This window comes from Oncorhynchus tshawytscha, linkage group LG30, assembly GCF_018296145.1.
Source record: "Oncorhynchus tshawytscha isolate Ot180627B linkage group LG30, Otsh_v2.0, whole genome shotgun sequence".
NCBI lineage: Eukaryota > Metazoa > Chordata > Actinopteri > Salmoniformes > Salmonidae > Oncorhynchus > Oncorhynchus tshawytscha.
Genome location: NC_056458.1, coordinates 9,382,594 through 9,404,356, shown reverse-complemented (window position 1 = coordinate 9,404,356; position 21,763 = coordinate 9,382,594). Strand labels below are relative to the sequence as shown.

Here is a 21,763-nt window from a genome sequence, read left to right as displayed (position 1 = left end):
ATTGGTGGAGTGCTGCAGAGATGGTTGTCATTCTGGAAGGTTCTCCCATTTCCACAGAGGAACTCTGAAGCTCTGTCAGAGTGACCATCGGGTTCTTGATCACCTCCCTGACCAAAGACCTTCTACCCTGATTGCTCAGTCTGGCCAGGCGGACAGCTCTAGAACGAGTCTTGTTGGTTCCAAACTTCTTCCATTTAAGAATGATGGCGGCCACTGTTCTTGGGGATCTTCAATGCTGCAGAAATGATTTGGTACCCTTCCCCAGATCTGTGCCTTGGCACAATCCTGTCTCTGAGCTCTACAGACAATTCCTTTGACCTTATAGCTTGGTTTTTACTTGGTTTTTGCTCTGAAATACACTGTCAACTGTGAGACCTTATATAGACCGGTGTGTGCCTTTCCAAATCCTGTTTAATCAATTGAATTTACACACAGGTGGACTCCAATCAAGTTGTAGAAACATCTCAAGGATATTAATGGAAACTGGATATACCTGAGCTCAATTTCGAGTCACATAGCAAAGGGTCTGAATACCTACAGTACCAGTCAAAAGTTTGGACACACCTATTCCTTTAAGGGTTTTTTCTTTATTTTCTACATTGTAGAATAATAGTGAAGACATCAAAACTACGAAACAATTACTGTGACGAAAATTCCAGATTGTCTGCATAATCAGATAACATTCAGCTCAGACAACCATACATACCCCACAAGACATGCCACCAGGGGTCTCTTCAGACACCCATACATACCCCACAAGACATGCCACCAGGGGTCTCTTCAGACACCCATACATACCCCACAAGAAATGTCACCAGGGCTCTCTTCACAGTCCCCAGGTCCAAAAAGGAATTCACAGTAACGATCACATGGAACTCCTTTCTATTTTAATTTACTTAAGCAAACAGTAGTAGCAGGATGATGATCACCATCACTAGTCCCGGCTTCCTCTGGGCTCTGTCCCATTTCGACCCCTACACCCTTCCCCTGGGCCGAATTACCGACCGGTGTTAAGATACTGATGGTTTGTCAAGATTGATGGTTTGTACAGTTGTGTCTACGAGTACAGCTACATCTTGTTGTCACATCGGGGATAAGAGTTGTTGACAACTGTAGCATTTTAGCTAAGCTTAACCCTAAGCCTTTTCCTAACCTTAACCTCATTCTCCTAACCTTCTACATGAATTATCCTAACCCGCCACGTTAAGTTCTTCTAACCTGTCACGTTAATTCTGCTATCCTGTCACGTTAGTTCTCCTAACCTGCAACATTAATTATCCTAACCTGCTACTTTAGTTATCCTAACCTGCTATGTAAACAAACCACTATCACCACATAGGACATGCAGCCCCCCAGATAACATATGATCACATCAGTTGAGGGCCCCCTGGAGGTCCGCCCAGATAGCATATGAACAGGTCAGTTGAAAACCTCAACAAATTCGGCTGTGGGGGTGTGGAAGTAAGTGCCCTAGGGGCCCAAATTTGGTAGTCCTGCCCTGCCCTTCCCATTGAACTAGTGATCGTGAAATGTAGGTGAATAGAGCGATGTGCAAAGTTCATCAGACTGTTCCAATGTACAAGGAGGATTTGCTCACCGGCGCACATCAAGCGCACAATATCTAGGCTGTGATATAGCCACTCGAACTAGGCCTAATTAAAATGTTGCATTTATGTAGGCATTTAAGAAGATGGTGCACGCTTACCGGTAGGCTATGTCTCGTAACTGGGTGACGTCAACTCTAACCATCGACGATGAAATGTGCAGGTGAACACGGGATAAACACATGAACCAAAAGCAAGAAGGGAGGAGGGCAAAATTATCTGGCGAACATGATTTCTGAATGGGGGGATGAAGATATATTTACGGATAAATGGCGTGCTATGCTATCGCACTTAACCGATATAGCTGCATCAGGAGGTATAGCCTAAATTGCCTATCAAATAATAACGGGATGTCTCTCGCGATATATTTCCTCCCATCATTGTTCCTCCTCTCGATAGTCCATGTTGGCGCCAATGGAGTGATCCAATTGAACTAGTATAGAGAAGGCTACTGTGGAGAAGTAGGCTAGGCGACAGCAATACATTAACAATACACCCACATGTGGCACTGGTGACTTAACGGGCACCCGAGAAACAACACCTGAATTTTTTGTTTTTGTTTTTCACTGTCCCGCGATCGTGTGACATGACACGTAGGACATGATCGAATCAAGCCGTTGGGGCAATTGTAGGAGGTGCGGTAATAACCTGGCAGGAGGGAAGCTTCATGCTTGGAAGACGTTTGCTTTTGGAGGATCGTATTCATACATGAGGCTTGAGTTGTCATGCGGGGCGGTCCCGACTCTGGACCCCCTGATTGTCGGAGTCTCGGACAGATCCCGATGCTCACGGTCAAATCGTTGCTTGTGAGGAACAAAATAATGCCTGCGGTGAACGTTACCGGAGAAGCGCCCTTACTGAACGGGGGCAGAAGAGAAGAGGTAGAGCATTAGTATAGGTTGGGTTGTTTGGGAAGTGTGTTTGTGTGTGCTCTCGCGCGCGCGCTCCTGTGTGTGTAATTGTGTATTGTTGGACGCTAGTGCATAGGTAGCTTCCTCTCGCAACTAGGCATTTATATTAGCGATTCTGAATTTGACTGTGTTGTTTACAGATGCGTAGTGCCTAGTTGTGGGACGAAACTAATGCACAGGCTACTATATACAGGCTAATAAAATGACAATTTAGAATTGTCATTTTATAGAATGCGCGATTGCAGGAATATTTAATTCATATCATATTAGGCCTGCACTGCGTGGAAAGCTCAAGCTAATTGGTTACTCAACCTAAGTTACCACTCAGCTCACAGTTATCCTCTTACTAACCAACATGTTGAGCACAAACAGACCTCTGCATTTCTGTTGGGTCTGAGTTGTATCAGAGTCCCGCTGGTTTTTACAGTAGTTCTTATTTTTACAGTAGTCCCAGTCACGTTCTTATTTTTAGTGCGTGTATTTGACAAGGTTACTTGAAGAGTCACCCCGGGCAAATGGAGGGACGCAACTGCATTGCAGTCGAAGTGGAGGTGAACGATTGAGCTCCCCCTCATCTATTTGCCTGTACCGGGATATGAATGCCACATACAACTGCTTGATATTCAACTCCTCATAATCATGATTAGGAGACATATCTTCTCTGGGGATTACTTATTACAATGAACGGTATAGCATCAGTCCACATTATAGTCTAAGGTCACTAATTATGGTCTGTCTGAGTAGTAGTCAGAGTTGCTGAGCTATAACCTCAGATCTTATGTTACAGGGTGATCGATAAAAGAGAGACAGAGATGGAGATGGTGCCAAGTGGAGAGCACTATTGAGTTTTGATAATGATTGTATTATACTGACACAACCATATCAATGCTCTTAAGTGTTCCTGTTTACATAAGCAACATGTCTCATGTTATAATGCCTTACTATCCCATGAGCATGGCTGATATTTGCACATCCGATGTCAATATGTCCTGTCAGGGTAAATCAGCACAATTCTGCGTGTGGTAATGTGATTTTTTTTTTGGGGGGTTACATTTATTATTGAGGGGCCTTTGTGCTCTATTGAATGTTGTGGGGTTAGAGAGAAGTAGAGAGATGTGCAGGCCATCTCTCTGTTTTCCCTTCCTCTGCTTTGCCCTTCATCTCAAAGTGAGGGTAAGGCAGGGGAAGCCAGGCCCCTACACACACACACGCACAAACTCACATTATGTTACTGTCTGCCTCTAATCTGAGAGCCATTCCCAATAAAGCTGTCTCTCAGGCCAGTAGTTCTTAGGCTTGATAAATCATTTACAGCGGTTGAGTGAAACTGAAATGCTCTATATTTACCTACATAAATCTATATTCTCTACCTTTCTGTTGTTGCATCGGGATATGTTACATTCTGGGGGATTTATTTCTATAACAAGAAAATACTTGTCCACTCTGTCTCTCTTCTGTATTGATCTGCCAGGTACCATTCTTCATTTTCAGGCTTGTCTCATAGACTAGACGTAACATAGTAAACAATAAATCCAGGACACTCAAATTAGTACGTTATGTTACTGGTTGGTATGGTTACAAAAGACAGAAGGTTACTTAATGCAAAAACAAAAGGACGGTGTGTGGGTGGTTAGTTTGATAGATTCGGGGGTCGGTGGCATATAAATCTAGCAATCCAAAGGTTGCGTGTTCGAATCTCATCACGGAAAACTTAGCAACTTTTGCAACTACTTAGCATGTTAGCTAACCCTAACCTTGCCACCTAGCTAACGTTAGCCACAACAAATTGTGATTCTTAACATAACATACAAAATGGATGATGGACATCCAGAAATTAATACATACCATACCAAATGTAACATACCATACTAATTTGAGTGTGATAGATTTTCGTTTACTATGTTATGTCTACCCATATGTCCAGGTTGTCATTTTGGCTACTTGCTTTGATAGGTGAATATGTGGTCCTTGTCCTTATGGCTGTAAGAAGGAGCAAAAACTACTTTTCTACAGAAGTAGTTTCATAATGCTAATGTCAGTAAGGAGTGGAAGGAAAAGCGATCAAGTGGGAGAGAAATAGCACAGTGGAAAAAGCATGATGTTCCTAGCTCTGACCATTATCAAACATCATGTATCGTAAACTATCCATCCCTCTCTCATTCACTCCCCCTCTCTTCATCTCTTCCTCTCTAAATGGCTTTAAGTGGGAGATGAGTGCAGAGTTGACCCATCATTATTATAGATAGACACACACAACATCTGTAATAAGTGAGGCACTAGGGTCATGGTGAACTTAAATGGTCTCTCCCTTTCACTCAGCTCCCTTGTCCTTGTAATGCAGGCACAATTAAACCCCTGTAACTCTGCCAGCAGGAACACACCTCCTCTGAGCTACTGTTTGGATAGCAGCCTACCTTTTAGGGAAAAAAAATCTTCCCTGCAAGGGCACTGTCATGGCTGCGAGAGGCACATTTGACTGCTTAAAAAAATGAAGCAGATAGACAGATACTCTGAGCTCAGCTCTTATCTATCTGTATCTCTGTCTTTGTTTGCCTTTTGGTTATTTTCAATGCTCTTTGTGTGGCCAATAGTGTCACTGCATGTTTCGCTCTTCCACTTTGCTCACTGTCCATGTGCATCCTCCCATGGGGAGCATGAATGGCCACAGTACCACTAACCTCCACTGGCAAAATAAATCTGAACGCACTCTCCTTCTTTCTCTCTGTTGATGAGATCTAAAAGCATCAGCCTCATCCAGTGTCCACGAAAACCAAGTGTTTAAAAGGGGCTGCATGGTTTGGGTTTCACTCTGCCAGGAAATGTGTCCATGCCTCAAGAGACTGGAATGGTCCATCTCTGGACGAGCAGGGGAGCATGAGAGGACAACATTGATGTTTATTAATGTTGTTTGACATAAAAATGCATTTTGATCGATGCCCAGTCATCTGTATTCTTATGGAATACACTTAATATGTGTTCTGTTTTTTCTGTTTCTGTTTCTTGCAGAAAAATCCATTTTTAACATCCCTTCCTTGTTTTGTTTTTTGCCTCTCCCATTGTATGTCCTTCAATCTTGTTCCTCTCCTTTTTATCATCCCTCATACAAGTCATAATGTTTGATGTTTTATCGTCATTAAAACCCCATTCCCACCACTTACGCCATCATTTTTTCAAAGTCCTTTCCACTTTCACATCCCTTCCTTTGCCCAACTTTAAACCTGTGCTCCTGATCCCATTGGTTACCTTACTCATTTATAAAATCTAAACCGAATTTCTTCTCATATTTGTACCCAACCCTCCATCCCCCCACCATTCGCTTTACCTTGTCTCTTATCCCTTCCCCACGTAGCAGCGTCCCTGTAAACAGTCCCTTCCCGGGTCCCTATGCCGAGAGTCCCACTGGAAGTGCCTGCTCCTCACGCTGCTGATGTTCGGCTGTTTCGCCACGCTGGGATGGTGCTCCTTCTCCCGTGTCACCGTCATGGCTGCCGATGAACACGGCCTCTACTACGGCGTCCGCGCCCGCCTCTACCATGACAGCCCCTGCTCCAACGGCTATGTCTACATCCCGGTGGCCTTTCTGATCATGCTGTACCTGGTCTACCTGGTGGAGTGCTGGCACTGCTTCTCTAAAACATCCTCTCTGGCCCGGGTGAAGATCAGCAAGGTGTACAACAGGGTCCAGAGGCTGCAGCAGGCCATGCCCTGTATCTGGTGGAAGGCCATTAGCTATCACTATGTGAGACGGACACGGCAGGTGACTCGATACCGCAATGGTGACGCTTACACCACCACACAGGTGTACCATGAGCGGGTCAATACACACGCAGCCAGCTCTGAATTTGACTATGCTCAACATGGTGTAAAGGATGTATCCAAGGAGCTGCTTGGCCTTCTGGAGCACCCGGCCGTACGCCTTCATTTCACCAAGTGTTTCAGCTTTGCCAGTGCCCATGCCGAGGCTGCCTACCTCACTCAGCGTGCACGCTTCTTCGCAGAGAACGAGGGTCTGGATGACTACATGGAGGCACGGGAGGGCATGCACCTGAAGAACGTGGACTTCCGTGAGCACATGCTGGCCTTTCCTAACCCGGCGTGGCCGCCCTGGTTCTCTCGGCGGCGCATGTATTGGCTGATCTCAGCCCTGATGTTGTCCTGGCCACTACGGGTGGTGTCAGAGTACCGTACGGCGTATGTTCACTACCATGTGGAGAAGCTGTTTGGTGAGAACGAGGAAGTCAATGACAATGACAGCACTGAGATGGGCAACTACCGCTTAGGCCAGGAGAATGGGCAACGCGGTGGCCCCAGATTACGTGTCATATCGAGGGTCAACACTGTGGATATCACTGAATTGGAGTGGCACATTCGCTGTAACCAGCAGATGGTGCCCAGTTACTCCGAGGCCTTGCTGATGGACCTGAACACCAATAACACAACCTCTTTGCCCTCTGCGTTTACCGGGGCAACACATGTCCATATGAGGCGGAGCTCCAGCTACGTCCTACAGAGCTGCCCACGCTGCTGCAGGTCCACCAGCAGCTCCTCGCTCCCCTCGCGAGTCAGGGGAAATGTGGTAATGGGGGCAGGATCTTTGACATATGGGACAGTGGGAAGGACGGGAGGAGGAAGGTTAGCCCTCAGCCGCAGTGGATTCTCTCTGGGCCGTTTGCACACGATGCGCCAGGCCTGCCTGTTTCACTCCCGGAGCCTTGGTGCAGGGATGGGGAGTAGAGGGGATGAAGGTGGTGGGTTTCTGGGACTGGGCCTCCGCCGGGCTAATGAAGAAAGCAGAGGGGTCCTGGAGTCAGAAGGATATGAAGTGGACGAGAATAGTCTGCAGCTAGCGGAGGATAGAGAGCAGGAACTAGAGAGAGTGAGGACCGAGATCATGCAGGGAGTGGCCTGTGTGACAGAGACACCACCAGCCTATCAGGAAGCTCTCCACTTGCCTGTGTTGATTGTCCACGGTGAGGAGAGCTGTCATGGAGGGGAGGACCTTGACGCAGGATAGTCACTGTGATTGGTGAAGGTGATGTACAGTAGAGCAGATATGCAAATCTGCTCAGGATAATGCAAGAAATTAGAGAGAGGAGAAGAAAACAGGGACGGAGGAAGAATGTGTGGCGATATCAAGAAGGGTTGTTAAAGAGAGGGGTATGGAAGGAGAAAGAAAACAAATGGAAAAATCATGCTTTCCAGACCTGCGAGAAAGCAGTACTGTAAGTGAAAGATGTGTAGGGAAACAAAACTATTGTGTCACAGTAGATTAAATGACAGTTATGTAGTTGCTCTTCCTAAAGAGACAGTAATATGTGTGTCCCATTGTCCACAATGAACAACAATCGCTTTGTATCTTTGTTCATGGAAGTATCAAGGAGCTGCTGAGTTAGCGCTTAACATCAGGAGTAGTTCATTTTTCACCAAGCTATTAGATTAATTCAAGGGGCACTGTATAATGTGTAAATTTAAAACTCTAATGGCAATAAAAAATAAGCAATTACCATTCCATAAAGAGAGTATTACCATTCCACAAAGAGTATTACCATTCCACAAAGAGAGTATTACCATTCCACAAAGAGAGTATTACCAGTCCACAAAGAGTATTACCATTCCACAAAGAGTATTACCATTCCACAAAGAGATTATTACCATTCCACAAAGAGAGCATTACCATTCCACAAAGAGTATTACCAATCCACAAAGAGTATTACCATTCCACAAAAAGTATTACCATTCCACAAAGAGTATTACCATTCCCCAAAGAGTATTACCATTCCACAAAGAGAGTATTACCATTCCACAAATAGTATTACCATTCCACAAAGAGTATTACCATTCCACAAAGAGTATTACCATTCCACAAAGAGAGTATTACCATTCCACAAAGAGTATTGCCATTCCACAAAGAGAGTATTACCATTCCACAAAGAGTACTACCATTCCACAAAGAGAGTATTACCAGTCCACAAAGAGGGTATTACCATTACACAAAGAGAGTATTACCATTCCACAAAGAGAGTATTCCCATTCCCCAAAGAGTATTAGCATTCCACAAAGAGAGTATTACCATTCCACAAAGAGTATTACCATTCCACAAAGAGTATTACCATTCCACAAAGAGAGTATTACTATTCCACAAAGAGAGTATTACCATTCCACAAAGAGAGTATTGCCATTCCACAAAGAGAGTAGTCCCATTCCACCAAGAATAGTATTGCCATTCCACAAAGAGAGTATTACCATTCCACAAAGAGAGTATTACCATTCCACAAAGAGTATTACCATTCCAAAATGAGAGTATTACCATTCCACAATGAGAGTATTACCATTCCACAAAGAGAGTATTACCATTCCACAAAGAGAGTATTACCATTCCACAAAGAGAGTATTACCATTCCACAAAGAGAGTATTACCATTCCACAAATATTACCATTCCACAAAGAGTATTACCATTCCACAAATTACCATTCCACAAAGAGTATTACCATTCCACAAAGAGAGTAGTCCCATTCCACAAAAAAGTAGCCATTAGTAGTCCCATTCCACAAAGAGAGTATTACCATTCCACAAAGAGTAGTATTACCATTCCACAAAGAGAGTATTACCATTCCACAAAAAGTATTACCATTCCACAAAGAGTATTACCATTCCACATTCCACAAAGAGAGTATTACCATTCCACAAAGATTACCAGTATTACCATTCCACAAATTCCACAAAGAGTATTACCATTCCACAAGAGAGTATTACCATTCCACAAAGAGAGTAGTCCCATTCCACCAAGAATAGTATTGCCATTCCACAAAGAGAGTAGTCCCATTCCACAAAGAGTATTACCATTCCACAAAAGTATTACCATTCCACAAAGAGTATTACCATTCCACAAAAGAGTATTACCATTCCACAAGTATTACCATTCCACAACGAGTATTACCATTCCACAAAAGAGTATTACCATTCCACAAAGAGAGTATTACCATTCCACAAAGAGAGTATTACCATTCCACAAAAGAGTATTACCATTCCACAAAGAGTATTACCATTCCACAAAAGAGTATTACCATTCCACAAAGAGAGTATTACCATTCCACAAAGAGAGTATTACCATTCCACAAAGAGAGTATTACCATTCCACAGAAGTATTACCATTCCACAAAAGAGTATTACCATTCCACATAATATTACCATTCCACAAAGAATATTACCATTCCACAAAGAGAGTATTACCATTCCACAAAGAGAGTATTACCATTCCACAAAGAGTATTACCATTCCACAAAAGTATTAGCATTCCACAAAGAGAGTATTACCATTCCACAAAGAGATTATTACCATTCCCAAAGAGAGTATTCCCATTCCACAAAGAGAGTATTCCCATTCCACAAAAGAGTATTACCATTCCACAAAGAGATTATTACCATTCCACAAAGAGAGCATTACCATTCCACAAAGAGTATTACCATTCCACAAAGAGTATTACCATTCCACAAAAAGTATTACCATTCCACAAAGAGTATTACCATTCCACAAAGAGTATTACCATTCCACAAAGAGAGTATTACCATTCCACAAATAGTATTACCATTCCACAAAGAGTATTACCATTCCACAAAGAGTATTACCATTCCACAAAAGAGTATTACCATTCCACAAAGAGTATTGCCATTCCACAAAGAGAGTATTACCATTCCACAAAGAGTATTACCATTCCACAAAAGAGTATTACCATTCCACAAAGAGGGTATTACCATTCCACAAAGAGAGTATTACCATTCCACAAAGACAGTATTCCCATTCCCCAAAGAGTATTACCATTCCACAAAGAGAGTATTACCATTCCACAAAAGAGTATTACCATTCCACAGTATTACCATTCCACAAAGAGTATTACCATTCCACAAAAGAGTATTACTATTCCACAAAGAGAGTATTACCATTCCACAAAGAGAGTATTGCCATTCCACAAAAGAGTAGTCCCATTCCACCAAGAATAGTATTGCCATTCCACAAAAGAGACCATTAGTATTACCATTCCACAAAGAGAGTATTACCATTCCACAAAGAGAGTATTACCATTCCACAAAGAGTATTACCATTCCAAAATGAGAGTATTACCATTCCACAATGAGAGTATTACCATTCCACAAAGAGAGTATTACCATTCCACAAAGAGAGTATTACCATTCCACAAAGAGAATATTACCATTCCACAAAGAGTATTACCATTCCACAAAGAGAGTATTACCATTCCACAAAGAGTATTACCATTCCACAAAGAGAGTAGTCCCATTCCACCAAGAAGAGTATTGCCATTCCACAAAGAGAGTAGTCCCATTCCACAAAGAGAGTATTACCATTCCACAAAGAGAGTATTACCATTCCACAACGAGTTTTACCATTCCACAAAGAGAGTATTACCATTCCACAAAGAGAATATTACCATTCCACAAAGAGTATTACCATTCCACAAAGAGAGTATTACCATTCCACAAAGAGAGTATTACCATTCCACAAAGAGTATTACCATTCCACAAAGAGAGTAGTCCCATTCCACCAAGAATAGTATTGCCATTCCACAAAGAGAGTAGTCCCATTCCACAAAGAGTATTACCATTCCACAAAGAGTATTACCATTCCACAGAGTATTACCATTCCACAAAGAGAGTATTACCATTCCACAAAGAGAGTATTACCATTCCACAACGAGTATTACCATTCCACAAAGAGAGTATTACCATTTCACAAAGAGAGTATTACCATTCCACAAAGAGAGTATTACCATTCCACAAAGAGTACTACCATTCGACAAAGAGAGTATTACCATTCCACAAAGAGTACTACCATTCCACAAAGAGAGTATTACCAGTCCACAAAGAGGGTATTACCATTCCACAAAGAGAGTATTACCATTCCACAAAGAGAGTATTACCATTCCACAAAGAGAGTATTACCATTCCACAAAAAGTATTACCATTCCACATATATTACCATTCCACAAAAGAATATTACCATTCCACAAAGAGAGTATTACCATTCCACAAAGAGTATTACCATTCCACAAAGAGTATTACCATTCCACAAAAGTATTACCATTCCACAAAAGATTAGCAGTATTACCATTCCACAAAGAGAGTATTACCATTCCACAAAGAGAGTATTCCCATTCCACAAAGAGAGTATTACCATTCCACAAAGAGAGTATTATTCCATTCCATTCCACAAAGAGTATTACCATTCCACAAAGAGTATTACCATTCCACAAAGAGATTATTACCATTCCACAAAGAGTATTACCATTCCACAAAGAGAGTATTACCATTACCATTCCACAAAAGAGTATTACCATTCCACAAAGAGAGTATTACCATTCCACAAAGAGAGTATTCCCATTCCACAAAGAGTATTACCATTCCACAAAAAGACATTTATTACCATTCCACAAAAGAGAGTATTACCATTCCACAAAGAGAGTATTACCATTCCACAAAAGAGTATTACCATTCCACAAAAAGTATTACCATTCCACAAAGAGTATTACCATTCCACAAAAGAGTATTACCATTCCACAAAAGAGTATTACCATTCCACAAAGAGAGTATTACCATTCCACAAAGAGAGTATTACCATTCCACAAAGAGAGTATTACCATTCCACAAAGAGAGTATTACCATTCCACAAAGAGTATTACCATTCCACAAAGAGACCATTTATTACCATTCCACAAAAGTATTACCATTCCACAAAGAGTATTACCATTCCACAAAGAGAGTATTACCATTCCACAAAGAGTATTACCATTCCACAAAAAGTAGTCCCATTCCACCAAGAATAGTATTGCCATTCCACAAAGACAGTAGTCCCATTCCACAAAAGAGTATTACCATTCCACAAAAGTATTACCATTCCACAATGAGAGTATTACCATTCCACAAAGAGAGTATTACCATTCCACAAAGAGAGTATTACCATTCCACAAAAGAATATTACCATTCCACAAAAGAGTATTACCATTCCACAAAGAGAGTATTACCATTCCACAAAGAGTATTACCATTCCACAAAAGAGTATTACCATTCCACCAAGAAGAGTATTGCCATTCCACAAAGAGAGTAGTCCCATTCCACAAAGAGAGTATTACCATTCCACAAAGAGTATTACCATTCCACAATGAGAGTATTACCATTCCACAAAAGAGTATTACCATTCCACAAAGATTCCACAAATATTACCATTCCACAAAAGAGTATTACCATTCCACAAAAGAGTATTACCATTCCACAAAAGAGTATTACCATTCCACAAAAGAGTATTACCATTCCACAAAGAGAGTAGTCCCATTCCACCAAGAAAGTATTGCCATTCCACAAAGAGAGTAGTCCCATTCCACAAAAGAGTATTACCATTCCACAAAAGAGTATTACCATTCCACAAAGAGTACTACCATTCCACAAAAGAGTATTACCATTCCACAAAGAGAGTATTACCATTCCAAAAGAGTATTACCATTCCACAAAAGAGTATTACCATTCCACAAAGAATATTACCATTCCACAAAGAGAGTATTACCATTCCCATAATATTACCATTCCAAAGAGAATATTACCATTCCACAAAGAGAGTATTACCATTCCACAAAGAGAGTATTACCATTCCACAAAAGATTAGTAGTCCCATTCCACAAAGAGAGTATTACCATTCCACAAAGAGAGTATTACCATTCCACAAAGAGTATTACCATTCCACAAAAGATTATTACCATTCCACAAAGAGTATTACCATTCCACAAAAGAGTATTACCATTCCAAAGAGAGAGTATTACCATTCCACAAAGAGAGTATTACCATTCCACAAAAGAGTATTACCATTCCACAAAAGAGTATTACCATTCCACAAAGAGAGTATTACCATTCCACAAAGAGAGTATTACCATTCCACAAAGAGTATTACCATTCCACAAAGAGAGTATTACCATTCCACAAAGAGAGTATTACCATTCCACAAAGAGTATTACCATTCCACAAAGAGTATTACCATTCCACAAAGAGAGTATTACCATTCCACAAAGAGAGTATTACCATTCCACAAAGAGAGTATTACCATTCCACAAAGAGAGTATTACCATTCCACAAAGAGAGTATTACCATTCCACAAAGAGTATTACCATTCCACAAAGAGAGTATTACCATTCCACAAAGAGTATTACCATTCCACAAAGAGTATTACCATTCCACAAAGAGAGTATTACCATTCCACAAAAAGAGTATTACCATTCCACAAAGTATTACCATTATTACCATTCCACAAAGAGAGTATTACCATTCCACAAAAGAGTATTACCATTCCACAAAGACAGTATTACCATTCCACAAAGAGAGTATTACCATTCCACAAAAGAGTATTACCATTCCACAAAAAGTATTACCATTCCACAAAAGAGTATTACCATTAGTATTACCATTCCACAAAAGAGTATTACCATTCCACAAAGAGAGTATTACCATTCCACAAAGAGAGTATTACCATTTATTACCATTCCACAAAGAGAGTATTACCATTCCACAAAGAGAGTATTACCATTCCACAAAGTATTACCATTCCACAAAGAGTATTACCATTCCACAAAGAGTATTACCATTCCACACAAAAGTATTACCATTCCACAAAGAGTATTACCATTCCACAAAGAGAGTATTACCATTCCACAAAGAAGTATTACCATTCCACAAAAGTCCCATTCCACCAGTATTGCCATTCCACAAAAGAGTATTACCATTCCACAAAGAGAGTATTACCATTCCACAAAAGAGTATTACCATTCCACAAAGAGAGTATTACCATTCCACAAAGAGAGTATTACCATTCCACAAAGAGAGTATTACCATTCCACAAAGAATATTACCAGTATTACCATTCCACAAAGAGAGTATTATCATTCCACAAAGAGTATTACCATTCCACAAAGAGAGTAGTCCCATTCCACCAAGAATAGTATTGCCATTCCACAAAGACAGTAGTCCCATTCCACAAAGAGAGTATTACCATTCCACAAAGAGTATTACCATTCCACAAAGAGAGTATTACCATTCCACAAAGAGAGTATTACCAGTCCACAAAGAGTATTACCATTCCACAAAGAGTATTACCATTCCACAAAGAGATTATTACCATTCCACAAAGAGAGAATTACCATTCCACAAAAGAGTATTACCATTCCACAAAGAGAGTTCCCATTCCACCAAGAAGAGTATTGCCATTCCACAAAGAGAGTAGTCCCATTCCACAAAGAGAGTATTACCATTCCACAAAGAGAGTATTACCATTCCACAAAGAGTATTACCATTCCACAAAGAGAGTATTACCATTCCACAAAGAGTATTACCATTCCACAAAGAGAGTATTACCATTCCACAAAAGAGTATTACCAGTATTACCATTCCACAAAGAAAGAAGTATTACCATTCCACAAAGAGTATTACCATTCCACAAAAGAGTATTACCATTCCACAAAAAGTAGTCCCATTTACCATTCCACAAAGAGAGTATTACCATTCCACAAAAGAGTATTACCATTCCACAAAGAGAGTATTACCATTCCACAAAGAGTATTACCATTCCACAAAGAGAGTATTACCATTCCACAAAGAGAGTATTACCATTCCACAAAGAGAGTATTACCATTCCACAAAGAGAGTATTACCATTCCACAAAAGAGTATTACCATTCCACAGAGTATTACCATTCCACAAGAGAGTATTACCATTCCACAAAGAGAGTATTACCATTCCACAAAGAGAGTATTACCATTCCACAAAGAGAGTATTACCATTCCACAAAGAGAGTATTACCATTCCACAAAAAAGAGTATTACCATTCCACAAAGAGTATTACCATTCCACAAAGAGAGTATTACCATTCCACAAAGAGAGTATTACCATTCCACAAAAGAGTATTACCAGTATTACCATTCCACAAAGAGAGTAGTCCCATTCCACCAAGAATAGTATTGCCATTCCACAAAGAGAGTAGTCCCATTCCACAAAGAGAGTATTACCATTCCACAAAGAGTATTACCATTCCAAAAAGAGAGTATTACCATTCCACAAAGAGAGTATTACCATTCCACAAAGAGAGTATTACCATTCCACAAAAAGTATTACCATTCCACAAAAGAGTATTACCATTCCACAAAAGAGTATTACCATTCCACAAAGAGTATTACCATTCCACAAAGAGAGTATTACCATTCCACAAAGAATAGTATTGCCATTCCACAAAGAGAGTAGTCCCATTCCACAAAGAAGAGTATTACCATTCCACAAAGAGTATTACCATTCCACAAGAGAGTATTACCATTCCACAAAGAGAGTATTACCATTCCACAAAGAGAATATTACCATTCCACAAAGAGTATTACCATTCCACAAAGAGAGTATTACCATTCCACAAAGAGAGTATTACCATTCCACAAAGAATATTACCATTCCACAAAGAGAGTAGTCCCATTCCACCAAGAAGAGTATTGCCATTCCACAAAGAGAGTAGTCCCATTCCACAAAGAGAGTATTACCATTCCACAAAGAGAGTATTACCATTCCACAATGAGTTTTACCATTCCACAAAGAGAGTATTACCATTTCACATAGAGAGTATTACCATTCCACAAAGAGAGTAGTCCCATTCCACCAAGAAGAGTATTACCATTCCACAAAGAGAGTATTACCATTCCACAAAGAGAGTATTACCATTCCACAAAGAGAGTATTACCATTCCACAAAGAGAGTATTACCATTCCACAAAGAGTAGTACCATTAGTAGTCCCATTCCATTCCAAAAGAGTATTACCATTCCACAAAGAGAGTATTACCATTCCACATTACCATTCCACAAAAGAGAGTATTACCATTCCACAAAGAGAGTATTACCATTCCACAAAGAGAGTATTACCATTCCACAAAGAGAGTATTACCATTCCACAAAGAGAGTATTACCATTCCACAAAGAGTATTACCATTCCACAAAGAGAGTATTACCATTCCACAAAGAGGGTATTACCATTCCACAAAGAGAGTATTACCATTCCACAAAGAGAGTATTACCATTCCACAAAGAGAGTATTACCATTCCACAAAAGAGTATTACCATTCCAAAAGAGTATTACCATTCCACAAAGAGAGTATTACCATTCCACAAAAGAGTATTACCATTCCACAAAAGAGTATTACCATTCCACAAAGAGAGTATTACCATTCCACAAAGAGAGTATTACCATTCCCAAAGAGTATTCCACAAAGAGTATTACCATTCCACAAAAGAGAGTATTACCATTCCACAAAGAGAGTATTACCATTCCACAAAGAGAGTATTACCATTCCACAAAAGAGTATTACCATTCCACAAAGAGAGTATTACCATTCCACAAAGAGTATTACCATTCCACAAAGAGAGTAGTCCCATTCCACCAAGAATAGTATTGCCATTCCACAAAGACAGTAGTCCCATTCCACAAAGAGAGTATTACCATTCCACAAAGAGTATTACCATTCCACAAAGAGAGTATTACCATTCCACAAAGAGAGTATTACCATTCCACAAAGAGTATTACCATTCCACAAAGAGTATTACCATTCCACAAAGAGTATTACCATTCCACAATTACCAGAGAGTATTACCATTCCACAAAAGAGTAGTATTACCATTCCACAAAGAGAGTATTACCATTCCACAAAGAGAGTATTACCATTCCACAAAGAGAGTATTACCATTCCACAAAAGTATTACCATTCCACAAAGAGAGTATTACCATTCCACAAAGAGTATTACCATTCCACAAAGAGAGTATTACCATTCCACAAAAGAGTATTACCATTCCACAAAGAGAGTATTCCCATTCCACAAAGAAGAGTATTACCATTCCACAAAAGAGTATTACCATTCCACAAAGAGAGTATTACCATTCCACAAAGAGTATTACCATTCCACAAAGAGAGTATTACCATTCCACAAAGAGAGTATTACCATTCCACAAAGAGAGTATTACCATTACCATTCCACAAAGAGTATTACCATTCCACAAAAAGAGAGTATTACCATTCCACAAAAGAGTATTACCATTCCACAAAGAGAGTATTACCATTCCACAAAGAGAGTATTACCATTCCACAAAAGAGTATTACCATTAGTATTACCATTCCACAAAGAGAGTATTACCATTCCACAAAGAGAGTATTACCATTCCACAAAGAGTATTACCATTCCACAAAAGAGTATTACCATTCCACAAAGAGAGTATTACCATTCCACAAAGAGAGTATTACCATTCCACAAAGAGTATTACCATTCCACAAAGAGAGTAGTCCCATTCCACCAAGAATAGTATTGCCATTCCACAAAGAGAGTAGTCCCATTCCACAAAGAGAGTATTACCATTACCACAGTATTACCATTCCAAGAGTATTACCATTCCACAAAGAGAGTATTACCATTCCACAAGAGAGTATTACCATTCCACAAAGAAGTATTACCATTCCACAAAGAGAGTATTACCATTCCACAAAGAGAGTATTACCATTCCACAAAAGAGTATTACCATTCCACAAAGAGAGTATTACCATTCCACAAAAGAGTATTACCATTCCACAAAGAGTATTACCATTCCACAAAGAGAGTATTACCATTCCACAAAGAGAGTATTACCATTCCACAAAAGAGTATTACCATTCCACAAAGAGAGTATTACCATTCCACAAAGAGTATTACCATTCCACAAAGAGAGTATTACCATTCCACAAAGAGAGTATTACCATTCCACAAAAGAGTAGTATTACCATTCCACAAAGTATTACCATTCCACAAAGAGAGTATTACCATTCCACAAAGAGTATTACCATTCCCCAAAGAGTATTACCATTCCACAAAGAGAGTATTACCATTCCACAAAGAGAGTATTACCATTCCACAAAGAGTATTACCATTCCACAAAGAGATTACTACCATTCCACAAAGAGTATTACCATTCCACAAAGAGAGTATTACCAGTTCACAAAGAGAGGGTATTACCATTCCACAAAGAGAGTATTACCATTCCACAAAGAGTACTACCATTCGACAAAGAGAGTATTACCATTCCACAAAGAGTACTACCATTCCACAAAGAGAGTATTACCAGTCCACAAAGAGGGTATTACCATTCCACAAAGAGAGTATTACCATTCCACAAAGAGAGTATTACCATTCCACAGAATATTACCATTCCACAAAGAGAGTATTACCATTCCACATAATATTACCATTCCACAAAGAATATTACCATTCCACAAAGAGAGTATTACCATTCCACAAAGAGAGTATTACCATTCCACAAAGAGTATTACCATTCCACAAAGAGTATTAGCATTCCACAAAGAGAGTATTACCATTCCACAAAGAGATTATTACCATTCCGCAAAGAGAGTATTTCCATTCCACAAAGAGAGTATTACCATTCCACAAGGAGAGTATTACCATTCCACAAAGATAGTATTACCATTCCAGAAAGAGAGTATTACCATTCCACAAATAGTATTACCATTCCACAAAGAGAGTATTCCCATTCCACAAAGAGAGTATTACCATTCCACAAAAGAGTATTACCATTCCACAAAAGTATTACCATTCCACAAAAGAGTATTACCATTCCACAAAGGAGTATTACCATTCCACAAAAGAGTATTCCATTCCACAAAGAGAGTATTACCATTCCACAAAGAGAGTATTACCATTCCACAAAGAGAATATTACCATTCCACAAAAGTATTACAATTCCACAAAGAGTATTACCATTCCACAAAGAGAGTATTACCATTCCACAAAGAGTATTACCATTCCACAAAGAGAGTAGTCCCATTCCACAAAGAGAGTAGCATTCCCATTCCACAAAGAGAGTATTACCATTCCACAAAGAGAGTATTACCATTCCACAAAGAGTATTACCATTCCACAAAGAGATTACTACCATTCCACAAAGAGTATTACCATTCCACAAAGAGAGTATTACCAGTTCACAAAGAGAGGGTATTACCATTCCACAAAGAGAGTATTACCATTCCACAAAGAGAGTATTCCCATTCCACAAAGAGTATTACCATTCCACAAAGACATTATTACCATTCCACAAAGAGGGTATTACCATTCCACAAAGAGAGTATTACCATTCCACAAAGAGAGTATTACCATTCCACAAAGAGAGTATTACCAGTATTACCATTCCACAAAGAGTATTACCATTCCACAAAGAAGTATTACCATTCCACAAAGAGAGTATTACCATTCCACAAAGAGAGTATTACCATTCCACAGAGTATTACCATTCCACAGAGTATTACCATTCCACAAAGAGTATTACCATTCCACAAAGAGATTATTACCATTCCACAAAGAGTATTACCATTCCACAAAGAGTATTACCATTCCACAAAGAGAGTATTACTATTCCACAAAGAGAGTATTACCATTCCACAAAGATAGTATTACCATTCCAGAAAGAGAGTATTACCATTCCACAAAGAGTATTACCATTCCACAAAGAGAGTATTATCATTCCACAAAGAGTATTACCATTCCACAAAGAGAGTAGTCCCATTCCACCAAGAATAGTATTGCCATTCCACAAAGAGAGTATTACCATTCCCACAAAGAGTATTACCATTCCACAAAGAGAGTATTACCATTCCACAAAGAGAGTATTACCATTCCACAAAGAGTATTACCATTCCACAAAGAGTATTACCATTCCACAAAAGAGTATTACCATTCCACAAAGAGAGTATTACCATTCCACAAAGAGTATTACCATTCCACAAAGAGAGTATTACCATTCCACAAAGAGTATTACCATTCCACAAAAAGAGAGTATTACCATTCCACAAAGAGAGTATTACCATTCCACAAAAGTATTACCATTCCACAAAGAGTATTACCATTCCACAAAAGAGTATTACCATTCCACAAAGAGTATTACCATTCCACAAAGAGAGTATTACCATTCCACAAAGAGAGTATTACCATTCCACAAAAGATAGTATTACCATTCCACAAAGAGAGTATTACCATTCCCAAAGAGTATTACCATTCCACAAAAGAGAGTATTACCATTTATTACCATTCCACAAAGAGAGTAGTCCCATTCCACCAAGAATAGTATTGCCATTCCACAAAGACAGTAGTCCCATTCCACAAAGAGAGTATTACCATTCCACAAAGAGTATTATCATTCCACAATGAGAGTATTACCATTCCACAAAGAGAGTATTACCATTCCACAAAGAGAATATTACCATTCCACAAAGAATATTACCATTCCAGAAAGAGTATTACCATTCCACAAAGAGAGTATTACCATTCCACAAAGAGTATTACCATTCCACAAAGAGAGTAGTCCCATTCCACCAAGAAGAGTATTGCCATTCCACAAAGAGAGTAGTCCCATTCCACAAAGAGAGTATTACCATTCCACAAAGAGAGTATTACCATTCCACAAAGAGAGTATTACCATTCCACAAAGAGTATTACCATTCCACAAAAATTACCATTCCAGAGTATTACCATTCCACAAAGAGAGTATTACCATTCCACAAAGAGTATTACCATTCCACAAAGAGAGTAGTCCCATTCCACCAAGAATAGTATTGCCATTCCACAAAGAGAGTATTACCATTCCACAAAAGAGTATTACCATTCCATTCCACAAGAGAGTATTACCATTCCACAAAGAGTATTACCATTCCACAAAAGAGAGTATTACCATTCCACAAAGAATATTACCATTCCAGAAAGAGTAGTCCCATTCCACAAAAGAGTATTACCATTCCACAAGAGTTTTACCATTCCACAAAGAGAGTATTACCATTCCACAAAGAGTATTACCATTCCACAAAGAGAGTATTACCATTCCACAAAGAGAGTATTACCATTCCACAGAGTATTACCATTCCACAGAGTATTACCATTCCACAAAGAGTATTACCATTCCACAAAGAGTATTACCATTCCACAAAGAGAGTATTACCATTCCACAAAGAGAGTATTACCATTCCACAAAGAGTATTACCATTCCACAAAGAGATTATTACCATTCCACAAAGAGTATTACCATTCCACAAAGAGTATTACCATTCCACAAAGAGAGTATTACTATTCCACAAAGAGAGTATTACCATTCCACAAAGATAGTATTACCATTCCAGAAAGAGAGTATTACCATTCCACAA

The 21,763-nt window shown here is 39.6% G+C and overlaps 1 protein-coding gene across 1 annotated transcript; it reads left to right on the top strand.

Moving 5' to 3' along the window:
* Positions 1-1,543: 1,543 nt before the first annotated feature.
* LOC112228800 (transmembrane protein 151B) lies at positions 1,544-8,003 on the top strand. Its single transcript, XM_024394443.2, has 2 exons — positions 1,544-2,485; positions 5,865-8,003. Exons 1-2 carry the CDS (start codon positions 2,330-2,332, stop codon positions 7,527-7,529), a joined length of 1,821 nt encoding a protein of 606 aa, XP_024250211.1. The 5' UTR covers positions 1,544-2,329; the 3' UTR covers positions 7,530-8,003.
* The last annotated feature ends 13,760 nt before the right edge of the window (positions 8,004-21,763 follow it).